We start from the raw sequence: 20,224 nt of genomic DNA, 5'->3' as shown, positions 1-20,224 counted from the left end.
CAGCTAGGCTGGGCTGGGGGAGTGTCCTTGTGAGGTTTTCCTGAAGTTTTCCTGAAATCCATCTGGTGGGCGGCAGACTGGGCCCACATTTCCCCTGAGAGTCTGGCTTGCCTCTCTGGGCCACCCTTGGATTCACGGTCATCACCAAAGGCGGTCCCGGGGGAGTCCCTCCTCCCAGGGTTTCAGTGGCCCTGTCCCAGGGCCCGGACTCCTCCGAACCGCTCTGCTTACACCTGGTGTCTGTGAGCTCAGATCCCAGCGCCCAGCCTGCAACAGTTCGAACCACAGAGTCACTGCTTTTCCATACCAGGCCTCCCCCACTCTGCCAAGCCCTGGCCTCACTCTGAAAGGGAAGGTGTGGGCCACTCCTGACCCAGGTGTGGCCTGTTTCCAAAGAAAAGTTTCTCACTTGGTGTCTTGGATGACAAAAGGCACAGGGCTGTTCTCCGACACCATCAACCACCTGCGTCACACACACAGACGGCGAATGGGCTCATGAAAAGGTGCTCATCATCACTAATTATGAGAAAAATGCAAATCAGAAGTGAGATACCACTTCATGCTGCTCAGAATGGCCATCATCAAAAAAGTCTACAAATAATAAATGTTGGAGAGGGTGTGTAGCGGGAATGTAAATTGACTTGGCCACTATGGAGAACAGTACGGCAGTTCCTCAAAACACTAAAAAATAGTGCTGCCATATGACCCAGTAATCCCACTCTTAAGCATATATCCAGACAAAACTCTAATTTGAGAAGGCACCCCTGTGTTCACATTGTATTTACAATAGCCAAGACATGGAAGCAACCTAAATGTCCACTGGCAGATGAATGGATAAAGAAGATGTGGTATATAGACACAATGGAATACTACTCAGCCATGAAAAGAATGAAATAATGCCATCTGGAGCAACATGGATGGGACTAGAGATTATCATACAAAGTGAAGTAAGTCAGAAAGAGAAAAATAAGTACCACATGCTATCACTTATATGTTGAATCTAAAATATGACACAGGGACTCCCCTGGTGGTCCAGGGGTTAAGACTCCCCGGTACCCCCGCAGGGGGCGTGGGTTCAGTCCCTGGTCAGGGACCTGAGATCCTGCATGGCACATGTCGCAGCCAAAAAAAACCTGACACAAATGAACTTATTGATGAAACAGAAACAGACTCACAGACATAGAGAACAGACTTGTGGTGGCCACGGGGGAGGAGGGGTAGGGATGGATTGAGTTTGGGGTTAGCAGTTGCAAACTAGTGTATATAGAATGGATAAACAACAAGGTCCTACTGTACAGCACAGGGAACTATATTTAATATCCTTGAATAAAACATAATGGAAAAGAATATGAAAAAGAATTATTATGTGTGTATATCTGAATCATTTTGCTATACAGCATAAATTAACACAGCATTGTAAACCAATATATTAAAAAACCCTGTGTCACAGGTTTCCAGTCATCCCTCACTCACTACCTCTCAAACCCTCGATTCTTTAAGGCTTCCGATTTTGTCTCAAATATCAGAAGGAAATCCCCGGGGTTGAACTGATCTGAGAGAGCCAGGCACCTGAGGATAGGCTTCCGGGGCCAGCTTGAGCTCCATCCTACCCCCTCATTCCCTGCTGCTTGGACCTGGATGAGTCTGCAGAGGCTCAGTAAATAATGGTTGAACGAGGGAATCAATCCAGGCTGCAGGAGACTCGCCCTTGAATCCCAGGCAGACACCTGGGGCTGTGGGTGGTGGGCGATGCCCACCTGGCCTCCCTGAGCCACCTGGACACCCAAGGCCTGCTCTTCATAATCTGCTGGGAAGGCAGCGCACACCTAAGGGGCAGCTGCAAGCTGGCCCGTGTACGGGGCAGGAGCGTGCCTGAACTGCCCTGCTCTTGACGGATGCGTACGGCACCCGAGGATGCTTGACTGGGCCTTGTTTACTGGACAGATTCCAGGATGGGGGTGGCTGGAATAAGTGTTGGTTAGGTCCACAGTAGGGTTCTAGCTCTGCAACTGGCCAGCTCCAAGGGTTGGGCAGTCTTGCCCTCATTTGGGCCTCAGTTTCCTCATCTGGAAGACGGGGTACTATACTGCTTGCCTCCCAGGGCTGCTGGCCGTCATCAGGCTCTTGTTCTACGCTAGGCTGCAACTACAGTGGGTGACTTCCATTGCCTCGTGGAAGCTTCACTCTGCTCTCAGAAAGAGGCACTTTAACCACTGTGTTCCAGATAAGGAAACGCAGGCCCAACTGAGGGGAGGTCTTGAGTAACTGTACAAGACCACATGATTAACTCATAGAGGTTGAGTAACTTTTATAAGATCACACAGCGAGCTAGTGGCCAAGTTGGGATTTCAGCTCTAGACTCTTCTTTCCTCCTCTAAGCCCACTGTACGTGCGTGCTAAGTCGCTTCAGTCCTGGACACTTTTCTGCAACCCTATGGACTGTAGCCCATCAGGACCCTCTGTCCATGGGATCATTCCAGGCAAGAATACTGGAGTGGCTAGCCATGCCACCCTCCTGGGGACCTTCCCAACCCAGGGATAGAGCCCGTGCCTTTTAATTTTCCTGCTTTGGCAGGGGAGTTCTTTACCACTAGTGCCACCTGGGAAATCCCTAAGCCCACTGGCGTTCCGCCAGTTCCCCCAACCCCTCCAGCCTTACCCTTTTCCTCTCTATTCCAGAATCACTGCACCACCTGCTCTTCCTAGAAGGCAACAGTCCTATCGTACCACAGGGCCTCCGCCTGGACTGCGGTTCTCTTCTGCTGCTTCAGAGCCATTTTGACACTCTCCTGACCCTACAGGAGGACGTGGCCTCACACAGCCAGGAGGCGGCAGAGAGGGGTTGGATTACCAAGCCTCGAGGATTCTCTGAGTTCAAACTCCATGCTCTCCCTGCCCACGGCCCCTGCCCTGGTTCCTGGCATGCCCACCCCACCAAATGCTACCACCAAGCGGGGACAGGCCCTTCTGGGACAGAGTTTTCACGCCCTGCCCTGGACTGTCTCAGGACTGGGTCCTCCTGGCGTCCCATGAGACCTCCCTGAGTGGGTCTCTGGGCGGCGGGGTCCCCCGTCTGGCCTGGGGCGGGCCTGTCTCCCCTAGACCCTGGAGGTCAGCACAGGGAGTGCTCCAAGGCCGAGCAGCCAGACACATGGCATTTCTGCCCCCTCCTCCAGCCAGGGGTCCAGCCCCCTCGTCTGGCAGCAGCCTCCTGGTCCTCCTCTGGGGAACTGCCCTTGCTTACATCAGTCCCTGGGGCTTTGGTCAGCCAAACACAAGCACAAGACCCCAACCAGTTCAGTGAGGCTCAGCTTGGGGATCGTTCACTGCTGTACCTATGCGGTTTCCACGTGGATAAGACACAAGCATGAGACTGCTGGACCAACTATGTCTTAGTAGCTTAAGAAGCTACTTAAGAATGAAGCTAACATAGGAAAACTCAACCGAGAAAGAAAAGTCCTGAGGGTATCACCTGAGCTCCTCATACACAGCCATAAAACCTCCCTCCTTGGCTTCTGTCAGTTGGGGCTTGGCTTTTGGTCACTGGCAATCAAAACAGAACTGCTTACGGAAGCGTGTGAGGGTTTCGGTGAGTGACCCCAAGTCCAGACCCACACCCTTGCACTCCAGCCCCAGCTCTGCCCCCAGTGCGCTGTGAGCACCTGCAGTCGACCCCTTGCCTCTCTTGTCCAGTGCCCGAGTCAGATCCTCCACCAGCACGGTGGCCTCCCCGCCACTCTTGGGGCACTGAGCGCCCACCCAAGACTGGACCTCAGGGGGCAGCGCGCTCAGGAACTGCTCCAGCACCAGCAGCTCCAGCATCTCCTCCTTGGAGTGCGCCTCGGGCCGCAGCCACTGGCGGCAGAGCTCCCGGAGCCGGGCCAGCACCTCACGAGGGCTGGACACCTCCTCAAGGCAGAAGTGCCGGAAGCGCAGACGTGCAGCCTCGGGGTGGATAGTGTGGCCAAAGCTAGATTCCTGGACCTGGAAGAGGCTGGCCTCCTCCTCCTCCATTTTCACCCAGAGAAAGCCATCCTGTTCCCAGGGCACTGGGCTCAGGCGGCTCTTGGGCATGGCCATTGGGCAGCACACCTTCAGTGAGACACAGGATGGCTGGAGCCTTGGAACTGGGTCTGCAGAAAGATCAAAATTTGGTCATCCCATGACCTTGGGTGCTGCCTCAACACAGATGATCAAAATATTCAGGACAATGCCCACTGGGTGCTGAGAACTCTTCTAAATGCTTACAGAGAGTAATTTGTTCAAAACTCACAACAAACTCAGGAGGTGGAAGTTTTCTTTCCCTTTTATGGATATGAAAACAGACAGAAAAGAAAGATCCACCCAAAGTTTCCCAGACAGTGAAAGGGAGGGCTGCTGCTGAGCTGCAAACTCCTGCAGCCTGACCCCTCAGACAGTCTGCTTAAGGCATACGCTCCTTTCACGTATGGAAGGTCTGTCTCCTACCTCACACACACCCCAGTCCCCAGGGAGCCACAGGAGCATTCCCTTACTTTATTTGCTAATTATTTGTAGCTTCTGAGATTAATACTTAGATAACTTACCTTCAGCCTTCCTTTGCTAGTATATGTATTTCAGCTTATAAAGTTCCCTATAAACATAGCTTTAGCTGTACACCCATAAGTTTGGTTTTGCATCTTCATTATCATTTAGTTAAAAATATTTTCTAATTTTTTCTTGTGGTTTCTTCCTGAACCATGGGCAGCTTAGAACTCTGCTGCTTCATTTCCAAACAATCTAGAGTTTTCTAATTGTCTTTTTATTACTAATTTCCAGATTAACTCTGGTGTGCTCAGAAAATGTGTTTTGGTCAATTTTAATCCTTTGATATGTGCTGAGACTTGGTTTGTGACAAGGTGTATGGTTAATTATGGTCAATGCTCCACAGACACTTAAAAATAATGCAAAGCCATGTTAGGTAAGTGACAAAAGAGAAAACAGATAAACTGGACTTCATCAAAATTAAAAACTTTTGCTATATGAAAGACATCAAGAAGGTGAAAAGGGGAATTCCCTGACGGTCTAGGACTCGGTGCCTTCACTGCCCGGGCAGGGGTTCAATCCCTGGTTGGGGAACTAAGATCCTACAGGCCATGCAGCAACGCAAAAAAAGAAAAAGAAAAGGCAACCCCAGAAAGGTAGAAAATATCTGCAAATCATATATCTTGATTAGGGACCTGTACCTAGAACAACTCCATAATAAAAAGACAAATAGTCCAAAATTAAAGAATGGGCAAGTGATTTGACCAGACATTTCTCCAAAGACATACAAGTGGTTAAAAAGACATACTAAGTGCCTCTGGTGCTTAGTTGCTTCAGTCATGTCCAACTCTGTGTGACCCCCATAGACGGCAGCCCACCAGGCTCCCCCATCCCTGGGATTCTCCAGGCAAGAACACTGGGGTGGGCTGCCATTTCCTTCTCCAATGCATGAAAGTGAAAAGTGAAAGTGAAGTCACTCAGTCGTGTCCGACTCTTAGTGAACCCCGTGGACTACAGCCTACCAGGCTCCTCCATCCATGGGAGTTTCCAGGCAAGAGTACTGGAGTGGGTTGCCAGTTCCTTCTCCAAAAAAGCACATGAAAAGAAGCTCAACATTATCAGCTACCAGAAAAGTACAAATCAAAACCAAAATGAGATACCATTTTACACCTGCTAGGATCTAATACTCAAAATGACAGATAACAACTGTTGACAAGAAATGACCTTGGGCACAGGGAGAATTAGACATTAATAAAACAGGACCTCAATCCTGACACTTTTCAGTGGCAGCTGGTGATTTCTGGCAAAGCTATGCTTAGCTCCTAACTCCACTTCTTCTAAAGTCCCCCTTAGTCCTCCAGGACCCACTTTAGCTGTTGTCTTCTCCAAGAGCCAGCCCAGCACCTGGGAGCAGGCTAAGTAACCCCTGTGTGCCCCGGGGCTCCGTGCTCTAACCATGTTTCCCCAGAGAGCATGCTGGAGACACAGTGCCCACAGCAAGTGCGCAGGTAACAGGAGCTGAGCAAACAGAGGGACCAGGAAAGGTGGAATCTGATACAGGGAATCATTGCTGGGCGGGCAGGTGTTGGTGCGCAGAGGGGAAGGATTAACAATACATGCAGTGACAATTTCCAACCTCCCTTGTGTATCCCTGAAACCACTTTAGGAAAATCCCTGATGACAGTATGAGATATATCGACACAGATCATGCTCAACCCACCTCCAACTTCCTGACCTCACATACGGTTGAGAGCCTCTGTCCACAACTGCTTAACCAACTTAGGGGAGCAGTTTTTTCACTTCTTGTAATTATGTTATTAGTACTTATTAGTACCTGGCCTGACAACAGGCCTGGCACACAGCAAACACACAGTAGATGCACAATCTGATGACTCCATAGCCATCTGCTGGATTTAAACCCATAGAAGGTGCTAGGAGATCATCCCAGTTGGGTGACTGCAGGTCACAGAATTTCAGCTGCAGTTATGGCCAAGTGCAAACTCTGTTACATGCCTGGTAAACTCCCAAGCAAATCATCCAAGCATAGTCCCCCTAACAAAATCCCAGTCAACCCCATAGTTATATGCATATGCCCTACCTCCGGCAAAGTCCCTCAGTCGTACCCCAAAATATGCCCGGGGACCCAAACATTCCCAGTCACTCACAGTCAGTCAAATAGACACACGCCCTCACACCATCATTCCCACAGTTCGTCATAATCAACCTGCTTCAGCCAGTCAGATACACTCTCTCAGTCACGCCTAAACTTATCCTGTCACAGACACACCCTCTCACTCACAGCAGCACACAATCCAACGACAAAGTCTCAGACAACTTCTTGGTCAGTTGCACACTTGATCGGGTCAGTCAGACATCCTGTCAGCTGACCATATGCTCCTAGTTTGTCAGTCAGAAACACTAGTCAAGACGAGTCAGACACAAACAACTGGCCAGTCAGCCTTCATCGCAGTCAGCGGGCCCGCACTTGACCAGTTTCCACACTGCGTCCTTCCGTCCGTCGGTCCGCGCGCGGCTCGGGGTCGGCCTCTCGCTCCCCGTTCGCGCGTGCCGATCCCCTACATCTCGTTCAGGCCACCGCAGGCGTTCGAGACTTCAGGACCTCCGGTAGTTCCCCGCCAGCCGCAACCAGGGCGGGACCCCAACCCGACCCACCTCACCCGCCGGCGGGCGCACGCTTCCGGGAGGCGACGGGGAGGCGCTGCAGTGAGGAGCTCGCGCGTTCCAGCCGGACCACAGCTCCTGGACTACAATTCCCAGAAGGCGCTACGTCGCCCGCCCCAGCAGCCCGGGGGACGCCGGGAGTTGTAGTCCAACTGGGTTCGTGAGCCGAGGAAACAGCGGCCGTGACTTTGTGGGGCAGCGGTGGCGGCGTGTGCGTGGTCCGGCCCGAGAGTGTGCGGAAGGCGGGAAAGTGCGTGGTGTGAGGTGCGTGTGAGGAGGTGAGGGGCGGGTGAGAAGGGCCGGGGTGTGGATGCAGGGCGGAGGGTGTGTATCATGTATGCAGTGCATGTGGTCCGCTACAGTGCCTCCGTACTTGGTTCGCTTTCCGTTTTCTTTCCTCTTTGAGATGTTTTAACGTTTTTTGGAGCTGCAATTCACCTCCCTTTGGTTCACCCTTCCACACGGGTACAATTCAGTGGTTTTTAGTTTTTTTACAAGCCTGTGGAATGATCACTTTTATCGTCCCCCAAAGAATCCCCATACCTATCAGCAGTCACTCTGTTCCCGCTGCCCCAGCCCTGGACACCCACTCACCTGCCTCTGTAGGCGTGTGTTCTGCATATTTTGTGTAAATGGTCCCTTTGCATTCCCTGACCACTGCTAGGCACACCAGGGACACTGTAACCCGAGGCATCCTTCACTTGACCCAACCAAGACCCACGTCACCTGTCAAGTGCTGGGCTTTGGCCTGTGGGTGGCACTGGTGGCCTTCACGTATCTGGGCCGACATGGCCTTCCTGTGGTCTTCGGTCCCACCTCTGCAAAGGCACAGCCCCAATAATCGTGACAATAAACCGTGCCCACACTGAGCTCCATTTGCACACCAGGCACTTACTGACCCTGGTCAGTTCATCCAGACTGCCAACTCCGCCCGTGACCTTCTCCCTTTTTGCACCAACAGGAGGCTTTCTCTTTGGCAGCTCCTGCTTCCCACCCTTCAGCCCTGCCCTCTCCGCCAAGTCCAACTTCACATCACTGATGTCTCATGGTACTTCCCTTTTTACCTCCCTGCCTCCAAGCTAAACTTGCCTCTCACCAGCAAAAGGAACCCGATTTTCCTGCTTCCTGTTTTATCACTTCTATGAACCGTCATGCCCTTTTTCCTATTTTACACGTGGGTAGAGTTAGCTCTGTTAACTTGGTCTGGCTCCTGTCTAGAGAGGCTGTATTTGTTTCCTGTTGCTACTATAATCACAGCATGCAGTGGCTCATAACAACAAAATCTATTACATTTCTGGAGGTCAGAAGCCCCAGATGGGTCTCACTGGGCTATCACCACCATGTTGGCAGGGCTGGTTTCCTCTAGAGGCCATAGGGAAGAAACCCATTTCACTGTCTCTTCCACGTTCCAGAGGCTACCTGCATTTCTTGTTCTGTGTCCCTGTCTTTGCTTCATCACATCTTCTCTGACTCTAGCCTATTTCCTGCATCTCTTCTTCACTTATGCGGACCCTTGTGATTACATTGGACTCACCTGTAATCCAGGATACTCTCCCCTTCTATGAATCTGCTTTCAGTGCAGTACATGTAGGAGACATGGGTTCGATCCATGAGGCAAGAAGATCCCCTGGAGGAAGAAATGGCAACCTGCTCCAGTGTTCTTGCCAGGAAAATCCCATGGACAGAGGAGTGTGGCGGGCTATAGTCCATGGGGGTGCAAAGAGTCGGACACGGCTCAGCATGTACCCACACACTCATCCCTCTATTCAGGTGATCGTGATGCCCTTTGCATCTCCATGTCCACGTGTGTGTTGTGCTCAGTCATTTCAGTCGTGTCTGACTCTTTGCATGGACTATAGCCCGCCAGGCTCCTCTGTCCATGGGATTCTCCAGGTGAGAGTACTGGAGTGGGTTGCCATTTCCTCCTCCAGGGGATCTTCCCGACCCAGTGATCAAACCAGCGTCTCTTGCATCTCCTGCATTGGCAGGCTTTTTTTTTTTTTAAACGACTGCCACGTGGGAAGCTCCATGTCTAGTGAGTGGGAAGAAAAGTTGTGCCCGCTTAAGATATAGACAAACACTTAAGCTCACACAGACATACAGACCCACATAAAGACACACAGACACACAAATACACAACTAGCATCCAGGATATATAAAGAACTCTTACAACGGCAACAACAACAAAGCTCCTAAATAACCCAGTTAAAAAGTGGGGAAGGAATCCCCTAGCAGGCCAGTGGTTGGCACTTTGAGTTTCCACTGCTGGGGTGGAGGCGAGGAGCAGGGTTAGAACCCTGTTTGGGAAACTAAGATCCTGCAAGCCACCCAATGCAGCCAAATAAATATAATACAAATGGGTAAAGAAAACATGTAAATTGATGCTCAACACCCTTTGTATTCAGGGAAATGCAAATCAAAGCCACAATGTGATGCCACTTCACATCCACGAGGATGGCTGCCATCAGAAAGGTAACAAGCGTTGGTGAGGATGTGGAGAGACAGGAACACTCATACATGGCTGGTGGAGATGTAAAATGATGCAGCCCTATGGAAAACAGGTTAGCAGTTCCACAAAAAGTTAAACATAGTTATCTCATGACCCAGAAATTCCGGGGCTTCACAAGTGGCACAGTGGCGCAGTGGTACAGAATCCACCTGCCAGTGCAGGAGATGCAAGAGATGAGTTCAATACCTGATCAATAAGTTTGCCTGGAGTAGGAAATGGAACTTGCCCCAATATTCTTGACTGGAAAATTCCACGGACAGAGAAGCCTGGTGGGCTACAGTCCATGGGGTCACAGAGTCGGACATGCACACCACCAATTCCAAGAGAAATGAAAGCACAAAATATTACACAGAAATATTCACAGTAACACTGTTCATGCTTTTCCGTGTATGATTCAGGAGTCTGGACTCACTGAAATTATTCCTTAGTTAGGTATCTGAAGTATCCAGGGCCAGGATCCAAAGCACAGAGTGCTTCCTGTTTTTCTCCATCCGGAATTCCCTTCAGGGCACACCACCTGGAAGCAGCTGCAGTGACGAGAGCTGATGCTGTGGACAGGAAAGCAGAACAGGCTGGGCTGAGCGAGGAGCAGGAAGGAGACAGGTGTGACCGTCCCCGGCTCCCCATGGAAGGATGAGACATGAGTCTGGGAAGGCGGGCCACAGTGGGGAGAGCAGGGGCTTCGAGGTTGGCTTGAGGTCAGAACATAGCTTGGTGGCCACAGGGAAGCCCCGAGGAAAGCTGTGCAGGAGGGAAGGGCTCATGCTTATGACGGAAACACGTGCGTGCCTCTCAGCAGGCATTTCATCAACATCCGGACGGGACAAGGGCTGCCCGTTCCCACACTGCCTTTGCCTCGAGTTGGTCAACTGGCTCAACTGCTTCTTCAGGTGGGACCCAATCCTCGTGTCATCTCCCAGTTCTCAGGGCGGTTTATATTCCAGCACCGCAGGGAATACATCTGGGTGTCTGCTCAGTTGCTCTGCGGCCTTTGGGATCTTCCCAGATCAGGGATCAAACTCGTGTCTGCTGCACTGACAGGTGGGTTCTTTACCACCGAGCCACCAGGGAATCCCGGAAAATATTTTCACTGAGAAAAGCCACACACAAAAAAGCACGTATCCTATGGCCACATCTGCAGGAAACGTGCAGAACGGGAAGCAGATAAACGTTTTTCAGGGGCTGCGGAATGGGTGAACGGGGAGTGACGGCTAAGGGGCTCAGGGCATAGGCCCACCCACCCGAGGGCACACCTGCACCCACAGGTGGTGTCACACAAGCAGCGTCGCACCTGGATACACACCTGAGGCCTCACCTGCCGGTACAGCACAGCTGGCCTCCCCGCCCCCTGGCGCGCCCAGTGCCCCCGTCTCTCCCCCCAGCCCCACGGCCTTGCCAAGGGCGCACACAGGCCTCCCGCTTCTCACACTGGCACCGTCACCCCGCCGGCACCACAGACTCAGGGGGCTGTCGGGCGCCTGCACTGCCTGGAGTGCACTCACCACGGGCACTTCCGGCCAGCGCCCAGGGGTCTAGGGACTCCGTCTCCCAGCGGGCCTCACGCGTGTGCTGGGTGCCTGGACTGGGGGAGCACAGGGCAAACGGCCTTCTGGGAGATGAAGTCCGAGGGGTCGCCCCGCAAAGAGCGCGAGAACTTGTCAGTCGCTCTGCAGCAAGCTGGAGGACCCGACATACATAGCTTTTTGTGTCCTATTTTTGTCCTCTGAGGCATTTTATTTTAAGGCTCCCTTCCCAGGTGCCAAGGCCATACTGACTCACTGTTGATCTGGTGGGTGGTTGTTTTGAAACCTTGAAGGAATGTGTCCTTGACTTCTGTGATGTTTTTTGTTCTGACAAGACACGAAACCAGACTGAAACCGTACTTCAATGGAGCAGTTCCTCAGAGTTATCTGAGATGCTCTCTCCCAGGCTATAGTCCTCAGTTTGGCTCAAATAAATTTTTTTTCTATTCCTACTGTAGACTGGTTTATTGATTGGAAATGTGTGTGCTACAACTAGCTGGCAGGAAACTTCACGGGGCCTAGGATATCTTTCACTCAGTTGGTCCTGTTAGCTCAACACACACATGTACAAGCTCAGTCATGTTTGACTCCTTGTGATCTCTTGGGCTGTAGCCCGCCAGGCTCCTCTGTCCATGGGATTATCCCGGCAGGAATACTGGAGTGGGTTGCCATGCCCTCCTCCAGGGGATCTTCCTAATCCAGGGATCAAACCCACATCTCTTCTATATGACACAGGTGGATTCTTTACCATTGTGTCATATATAACAGATGTGGCCAAGACACACAGTCATGTGGACATTTAAGAAGGGCGAGACAGTGAACAATGAAACAAATTCAAACTTAATTTGAAAGAATTAAGGTTTTGTTTAAATTTATTTTTTGAACTGGTAATATTTTTACATGTTTCAAAATTCCAAAAATATCAAAAGATATAGAGTGAAAATTATTCCTCATCTTCCCCCTCCCTCCAAGAGCAAGCAGTATGTCTGGTAACCTTGTACCCTTCAGACTCAGTGTGTTTGTGTATGTGTAAGCAAGCGCTTCCTCTTTACACAAATGGAAACACGTCATACAAACTGTTTTATACCTTTTCATAGACAATGTATCTTGGCGCTCTTTTCCACATAAAGAGTTCATAAAGACAGTCCCCATTTCAAGGGCTGTGTAAAAGCCAGCCAGTCCCCCAGAAATCACTTAGCCAGTCCCATGTGGCGGACGCCAAGGCTGATTCTAAATTTTCACTTTCTGACATCAACACCATAGTAAAAACTACACAAGAACAGTTTGTGCGGGTACAAATGTATCTGTAGGATTCATTTCCAGCAAATGGCTTGCTGGGACAAAGAGTTTCCTGTAATCTGGATAGCAACCAACAAAGTGACGTTCACAGAGGCTGTATCAATTCATACTCCCTCAGAAATGTGCATGAATCCCTTTGCCCCTTTTAGATAAAAGCAAAAGCGTAGGTAAGATGGCGGGTGGAGGTCACACTGCTACAACCCTCCTGAATGTTAATTTAAAAGTCCATCTTCACAGGAAAATGTTCAAAATATAGTAGGAAGCACATTACAAGAGAGCTTTCTAAACAAAAGGTAACTATACATATTTTTGCTGTGTATAAGATTTAATGTTCACTCTACGTATACACACATGTAGTGTGGTTTCCGTAGTGTAGTGGTTATCACGTTCGCCTGACACTGTATACACACATGTATATTTCAAGAAAAAGGTACTAATTAACAAAATCTTAAAGTAATGAGCATCCCTGGATGGTGGAAGTATGAAGAATTAAATTTTAAACAAGGCTTCATACTTTTGTGCATTTTACTTTTGTGCATTTTCCAGGTTTTGCTACAAAGATTTTGTATTACTCTGATAAACTGATAAAACCATATCCTTTCTCTAGTTTACAGCAATTTCCCCTGAGGAGTTTCTTATCTGACTTGGTTTCAAAGTATCTGTAAGAAAATTAGTAGGAATATGATGCCTGGAAACAGTGACGTGAAATGAGAAATGGAAAATTCCAAGAGCTGCACTGCCGGGGAGGGCAGCAAACGCCGACGGCGACAAGCTTGCTCCCAGCTTAACCGGCGAGGTGGCGGGAGCCTCAGCCCGCCCACGGCCACTCTAAGGACTGTGGAGACACAGCCCTCCTGCCGCTGCCACCGTGCGGGCCACGCGGAGGGGACGGGGCAGTCGCAGGCCTGGCTTCTGAGCTGTCCAGTTACCGCGGGGCCGCCCCGAGCCAGAGCACGCTAGGGTGGGGCATGCCGAGTCTGCACCCCCACACCAGCGATGGGGCCGTCACAAGTGGAGGGCACCAGTGCCCAGGCGTCTCCCGGTCACCCTGCGTCAGTGGTGGCAGAGGGAAGGAAATGGAACGAAGACAGCCACGCTGTTCACGCGGTAAAATCAACAGGATGCCTGTTAGCATCTTCCGGCTTGAGGGATGGGATGGCAGGTGGCAACAATCCTCAAGAAAGGCAGCAGGGCAGGAGGCACAGGTTTGGGATGGAGAGTGGCATTTCCCTCCGGGCAGGCAGCTTCCCGAGTTTGCCGGGCACCCAGGGGGAGCTTCCGGCAGCATGCAGCTGCTGTTCCAGCCCGAAGCTCGGAGACCAGAACCTGGGAGCGAGCAGCACACAGCCATGGTGTGGACCGGGACATCCCGGGAGTGCATGGAGCCCAAGGTGCGCCTCTGGGACAGTGGTCCAAGGGCCAGGAATTAAGGAGGGTAGGGCAAGAGGCCCCTTGAGCGGCAGAAGGGATCTGGGAGAGCACAGCGCTCCAGCAGGCTGGGGGACGGAGGATTGGGGGGCCTGGTCGGCAAGCAGGACAACCCAGGCGATGAAGAGACAGTGGCGCCTGCTCCAAAGCGGGAGCGCTGCAGATTCCTCTAGAAGGAGACTGGGGAGAAAGGCGGCAGGCGCTGGCAGCTGCCGACCGTTAGCCTCTTCAGAGGCTTTTGCTCGGGTACAGTCTCAGCCAGGGAGGTTAGAGAAGCTACGTGATTCAGTCTTGGCCAGAGAGACATGGATGTACTGGATGGAAGCGTCTGGGAGTCTTTTCTTTGAAACCTCACTGGTGATGAGTACTGGCTTGCCTCTCCCCCTCCTCCAGTCCAGATGATGGTGGGTGCATTGGCCGAGGCTGCAGTGGTCTCCCTGCAACCAGGAGGGACAGGCTGGGAGAGAAGACACTGCCTCCGATGGCGCACAGCCACTGAAGACACAGCCTTCAAGCAAAGCCTGATCTGTTTAAGCCACTGTCAACGGGGTGCTGACTTCAAATTCTGCCTCCAACTCCTAGCTGTGCCTTGGGAAGGTTATGTTTGTCCCGGGCCAGATTTTCCTTATACATAAAACAGCGCCAACCTCACAGAGGTGTGAGCCACTGCCTGTCTGAAAACACACCTCTTCTGAGCCATGTAAACAGAAGGTTATTTGCTAAGAATGAAATGCAAGGTGGTGCAAGCCAAGGCATGACAACAGAGGCGCTGTGATAATGAGAGCTGATGGAGAAGTCCAGGAGACAAGCCCAGAGAGTGACGGGGTGGCAGAGACAAACCCAAGGCTTCAAGGCATCCTGTGGAACCTCTGGAGAAGAGCTGCTAGCCTGGCTCTGCTACCGTGGAAACCCTACCGGCTGTGACACCCAACCATCCAAAGAGAACTGGACAAGGGACAGTTCTGACAGGTCCCGACATTCACCCATCACATCTCAGCAGAGAGCTCTGATGGTCGGTCACTCCGACACTGTGCTTAGAACAGCCGGTGTGCCCTTCCAGAATACGCGATGCTCTGACAATCCAATACTCCTTCTGGGGGTGTTTTTCTGGAACGATTTCTACAAGCTGACCTGTGCCCTGGCCAAGTTCGTTCCTTCCAATTGTTGATGTTTATGTTTTGTATTTAACTTCGCTAGGATGCAACCACAAAACAGCAAACAAGAGAGGCAACTGTGCTGTAACTGGAGCACACAACACAGCACCCCAGAGGGATGGGCATGTCACTCTCATTCTAGGCTAGAAAGCAGGCAGATTAAACCCTTAGTCTTTGCATCCTTTCTGCTGAGATACCAAGGATCACACCTTTGAACACAATGTCCTTCTTTACAACAAGAACAATATAGTCAAAGATCAGAAGGCTTTGATTTCCTCAGGAGTAAAGTTGGAAGAGAGAAAGATGCTGAGCCAGGCAACGTTTCCAATTGTGGATATGAAAATGGTCATATTACAATGTACTGCATCATATATAAATAAGCCATTTTCTCAGACGTCTTGTTTTCCTGGACATTGACTGCTGAAAAAAAGGTCTTCTGAGGGTCAGCAGAGACCCCAGCAAGATGGTAAGCTGCGCCTGAGATGGGGCAGATAAACTCTGAGAACAAAACAGAGTCACACCATTCATAAAGGGCCCTCAGCATAGTCCAGTGGGTCTGATGGGCAGGCTTGGGATAGGGACAAAATTTAGGTTATCCTGATGTTGGTTTCCCCCAACATATAAAAGACTAGAAGAGAAAAAGAGGGGATACCTATAGATTAAAAGAGACCTAAGTCAAGCAAATGCCCTGTGTGATTTTTCTTTAGATCATGATTAGAACAAACCAAACAGAAAACAAAACTTATAAGGAAACCAGGAATATCCACTAGATATTTGATGTCACAGTAATTACTGTTATTTCTGCTTAGATGGTAATATAGTTTTACTTGAGATTTAATGAAATTAATAATTTTTCCTGCTTCATCACAGACATTCTTAAGTGACACCATCCTCCCCACCCCCGGCCGCCGCCCCACCCCGGGCTTTACTGCAATGCCAGGGAAGGAAAAATATGAGCAGCGACCTCGGGGCCACCTCCTTGATTCTCACTGAGACTCTGGCATGTTACCCAGTGTTGGTCTTGCATTATCAGTGCAAACATCAGTGCAGATATCAACTTAGTGAAAAAGGCAAATGACAGCTCAGAATGACTATGAAAATGGTTTCTGTCATCACGGGCCAACATGATTTCATATATATATATAAGCCCATGCTTTTTAGAGATATTAAAAAAAAAAGATAAAATAACAAGATTTCTGGTGCTGATGTAAAAATAATCCTGTGGCAACAGGGGTGCCAGTGAAAATATATCAACACAAGGAATGTCCAAAATAAAATGCTAAAATTACTCAGAAACATAAGTGGATTCTCCTCCTTCACTCCAACTACGAATGTTGCAAAACAGGGGGAAGGAATTACTAAAAGAAAATGTGTACATGCTCAAGATAGTATTTGTCAAAATCAAATGTACAGGACTGTTAACACAGCCCTGATTAATCCATTTCCAGAGTCAGGAAAGCCAGCTCTTATGCAGGGCGTGGGTTCTCCCCCTCAAGGCCAGGTGGCTCTTTGGTGACGAGGTTTTGCAGGATGCTCAGCAGCATCCTCAGCCTCCCCTACAGCATGCCACCGCTCCCCTGCCAGTCATGACAGCCAAAATGCATCCAGACGTCACCAAGTATCTCCTGGGGGACAAAGTCACTCTGAGTGAGACCCTCTACCACAGGGAACACTGCCAATCTAAGGCCATGGTTTCTAGCAGGAGCCGTGACACCCCCAGGGAAAGCTGTGGAATTGCACAGGGGAATCCTTTGTCACTTGATTTTGGCATGAGTGTGGCTGCCATGCCTGCTCTGATGACTCTAAAGTGCAGAAATGGATCCCAGCAGCCATGGATGTGTGTCTGAAACTCCTTTCTGTAAGAATACGAACTGAGGCTTGGGTTAACTGCACACATAAATTAATTCCTACATGTTTAGAATTTAAACAAAACCTTCCAGAAACGCACCTGCATTCGTTTCGTTCAAACCTTTTCCAAGCCTTAGTCAGCACTTTGGGAAATCACATCCACACAGGCCTCTCCTCACGTTTCTGTGGGTACCACCACACCCCATGCACCAGACGGCAAGCAACAGGCAGCGCCCCAAGTCTCCGAGCACGACGGTCGCCGCCACAGGGAGAAAGAGCAGCAGCTCAGCAGACGTCACCTACTGACAGTTTCTTTTGCTTTAATCACCCTTTACAAAACGGGGACACGGATGGGTTTTTCAACATCACACGTGTGTAGGTCCCGTTACCTCTGAATTCATTTCCGAGTGCCGGGCTTGGGACACTGGAGAGCCAGGGAGCTCAGGTATCTGCGAGCATCACTGCCTGCGGAAACCCGAGGATGCTTCTAGCCTCAGCCCCCGTCCGGAAACACGCCTTGCGGACTTACCCATCTCTGACCCTCCGGTTCCAGTCGCCCGCCGCGCCCCTTCCCTACGCGGACTCCCTGATGTCAAACAGCACGGACGTGCCCATGGCGGGCTCTTCCACCCCAATAACGCGCACGGGGTTCTTTTCCTGCATGATCTCGTGGAGGTCAAAGAGCGCCAGCGCCCTGCCGGTGGGCGGCCCCGCCTTCGTCCCGGCCCCGGGGCTCTCCTCCGGGGGCCCGAGCGGGCGCCGCCCGAGGTGCGGGCCGCGGCTGCGAGCCTGCGGGCGCCGGCAGCCCCGGCCCCGACCCCGCGGCTGCTCCCGGGTGTGCGTGATCTGGTGGCGGATGAGGTGCGAGCTCTGCGTGAAACCCTTGCCGCACTGGCCGCAGCGGAATGGCCTGTCGCTGCGCGGCGGGCCCGCGCCCTGGCTCAGGGGCTCGGGCCAGGCGGGCGCGGGCGCGAAGAGCAGCCTCTGGCGGCAGTCGTAGGGCCCGTCGCCCGCGTGCTTGCGCTGGTGCTGCGCCAGCGACGAGCTGTGCCGGAAGCCCTTGCCGCAGCGGCTGCACTCGTAGGGCCGCTCGGCCGTGTGCGTGCGCAGGTGCAGAAACAGGCAGGTGGTCCGCGAGAAGGCCTTGCCGCAGACGCTGCAGGCGAACGGCTTCTCGCCCGTGTGCGTGCGCCGGTGGCGGCCCAGCGAGGAGTTCTGGTTGAAGGCGCGCCCGCAGTCCTGGCAGGCGTAGGGCTTCTCGCCCGTGTGGATGCGCCGGTGCACCGTGAGGTGCGTGCTGTGGCAGAAGGACTTGCCGCACTCGGCGCACTTGTAGGGCTTGTGGCCCGTGTGGATGCGCTCGTGCTGCACCAGCGACGAGTTCTGGCTGAAGGCCTTGCCGCACTCCTTGCAGGCGTAGGGCCGCTCGCCCGTGTGGATGCGCCGGTGCACCGTGAGGTGCGCGTTGTGGTTGAAAGACTTCCCGCAGTCCGCGCACTTGTAGGGCTTGTCGGGCGCCGCGCCGCGCGCCGGCTCCGCGTCCGGAACGGGACTCGCCGCAGCGGAAGCCTCGCCGCGGGCGTGCCGGTCGCGCGGCTGTGCTCCCGGGGAGCCCGCCTCCTCACGGGCCGCGCCAGCGCTCCGCTCCGAGCTCGGAACCCGAGATTCCGGCACACACGCACGCTCCACCCCGGAGGCCTCCGGGAGCAGGCCGAGGCTCTCCCCGGGCCTGAGACTTCCGTCCTGAACCGGGGCTTCCTTGACTTGCCGCCAATGACCCTGGTCCTGCGCGGGCCCCTTGACCAGGCCCACCGGTTCCCAGTCTTCCCCCAGCGTGGCAGGACACGGCGCCTGCCCCGGGAAGCCTTCCCGCCCCTTCTCCTCAGGAAGGCCCTGCTCCCGGGCTGGTGGTCGACCCTCCGGTCCAGTTTCCTGGCCTGAAAGAAAACCAAAGAGCTGTGAGGGGCCGAGGGCCACACCCTCCCAGTTCTGCTCACGTTGACCCCAGTGCTCTGTCTGCAAACAAAGCTTCCCTCACTCATTCTTCCAACAAAAATTTTTCGATCACCCGCCATGGGCCAGATGCTGGCCTGTATCAGGAGCTGACCAAAGACAACCCCCAAGCTAACCACGCTAACGGGCGGGACTCTGAAGCTCTCAGGTGTCTCTGTCAGTCGTGGAGGTTCTGCTGGCAGGCGATTTTGCGGGTGACACGTAGTCCTCTCGTCAGCTGACTTTAAAAACCTCAGCACAGGGAAATGATGCTGGGTTAGCTGGGTGGGTCAGGAGCGATCCCCTCAAACTTTAGAAACAGGAGGAGGAGGTAGAAGGGAGAGGCTGGCTGGGCAGGGGGCCTGAGCCAGCGAAGCTGAGCCAGCTGTCACCGACAGCCTGCAAGGACACGGGGACTTGCGTCCGATGACTGCGTGGAACTGGACTCTGCCAACAACCCGCCTGCGTCCAGAGGCACAGCCCTCCTGAGCCTCCCAGTAAGCCTGCCCCCTCCACTCCCGGCCCGCCGACACCTCGCCTCTGGCCTTGCGGGGGCTGCAGCGGTAAACCAGTTGGCTCTGACACAACTGGGGGATAATAGTTGCCTTAAACCTCTGTGTCTGTGGTAATTTGCCACAGCGATGACAGAAAGCAAATAGAGAGACTGAACATTGTCCACAAAGCCTAAAATACTTACTGTCTAGCCTGAGGCGCTGGGGATAAAACAGTGACTCCGAAGGACAGAAAGCCGTGCTGCTGGGGAGGCAGACACAACAGAGCAGAGACGGAGCAGGCGCGGGGGGACAAGCAGCTGTTTCAAGCCCGGGTGTGACAGGTCAGATCCCAAGTGAGGTGCCCGCTCACCTGTGGGAGCCCTTGTGAGGAGCAGCGCCTGGTCCCGGATCCTCCAGAGGCCGATCGCCCCTCAAGCAGGCAAGGCGCCCCTCCTCCCGGCAGAGTGACATCCCACTCTACCCACCGACCTCACGCTCAGCCCCCGCACACACCTATTCCTGGGAAAGCAGGGCGGCTTCCGGAGGCTGCAAGGGGTGGGTCTGCCGGCGGCTCCAGCCTCTAGAGGGCCTCGGCCCTTCCCCTCACCTCCAGAGCCAGCAGCGGAGCGTCAGACAATCCCCCTCTGACATCTCCCGTCCTCATCCTGCTCCCCTCACAAGAGGGCCGCTGTGAGGTCACAGGCTGGCCCAGCAATCCAATGGACAGGCTCTGGGATTAGGACATGGACGTCTTCGGGGCCAGCGGGCCTGCCCACCCCCAGCTCGAACCTC

At 52.7% G+C, this 20,224-nt stretch overlaps 2 protein-coding genes across 2 annotated transcripts in view; both read right to left on the bottom strand.

The window, feature by feature from the left end:
- Positions 1-629: 629 nt before the first annotated feature.
- Positions 630-7,206, bottom strand: LOC136161874 (zinc finger and SCAN domain-containing protein 22-like). Its single transcript, XM_065927010.1, has 2 exons — positions 7,182-7,206; positions 630-4,133 (listed from the first exon to the last, which is right to left on the bottom strand). The coding sequence occupies exon 2, from the start codon at positions 4,078-4,080 to the stop codon at positions 3,541-3,543; it is 540 nt and encodes a 179-aa protein (XP_065783082.1). The 5' UTR covers positions 4,081-4,133; positions 7,182-7,206; the 3' UTR covers positions 630-3,540.
- Positions 7,207-12,082: 4,876 nt separating this feature from the next.
- The window catches only part of LOC136157725 (zinc finger protein 420-like), a 79,351-nt gene continuing 71,209 nt past the window's right edge, over positions 12,083-20,224 (bottom strand). The window contains exon 12 of the mRNA XM_065919517.1: positions 12,083-18,883. Within this exon, the coding sequence (XP_065775589.1) occupies positions 17,520-18,883 (1,364 nt within the window). The 3' untranslated portion in view covers positions 12,083-17,519. The remainder of the gene's footprint in view (positions 18,884-20,224) is intronic.

This window comes from Muntiacus reevesi, chromosome 2, assembly GCF_963930625.1.
Source record: "Muntiacus reevesi chromosome 2, mMunRee1.1, whole genome shotgun sequence".
In the NCBI taxonomy this organism is placed as follows: Eukaryota; Metazoa; Chordata; class Mammalia; order Artiodactyla; family Cervidae; genus Muntiacus; species Muntiacus reevesi.
The sequence above is the reverse complement of the archived record's forward strand: the minus strand, read 5'-3'. Positions and strand labels throughout refer to the sequence as shown.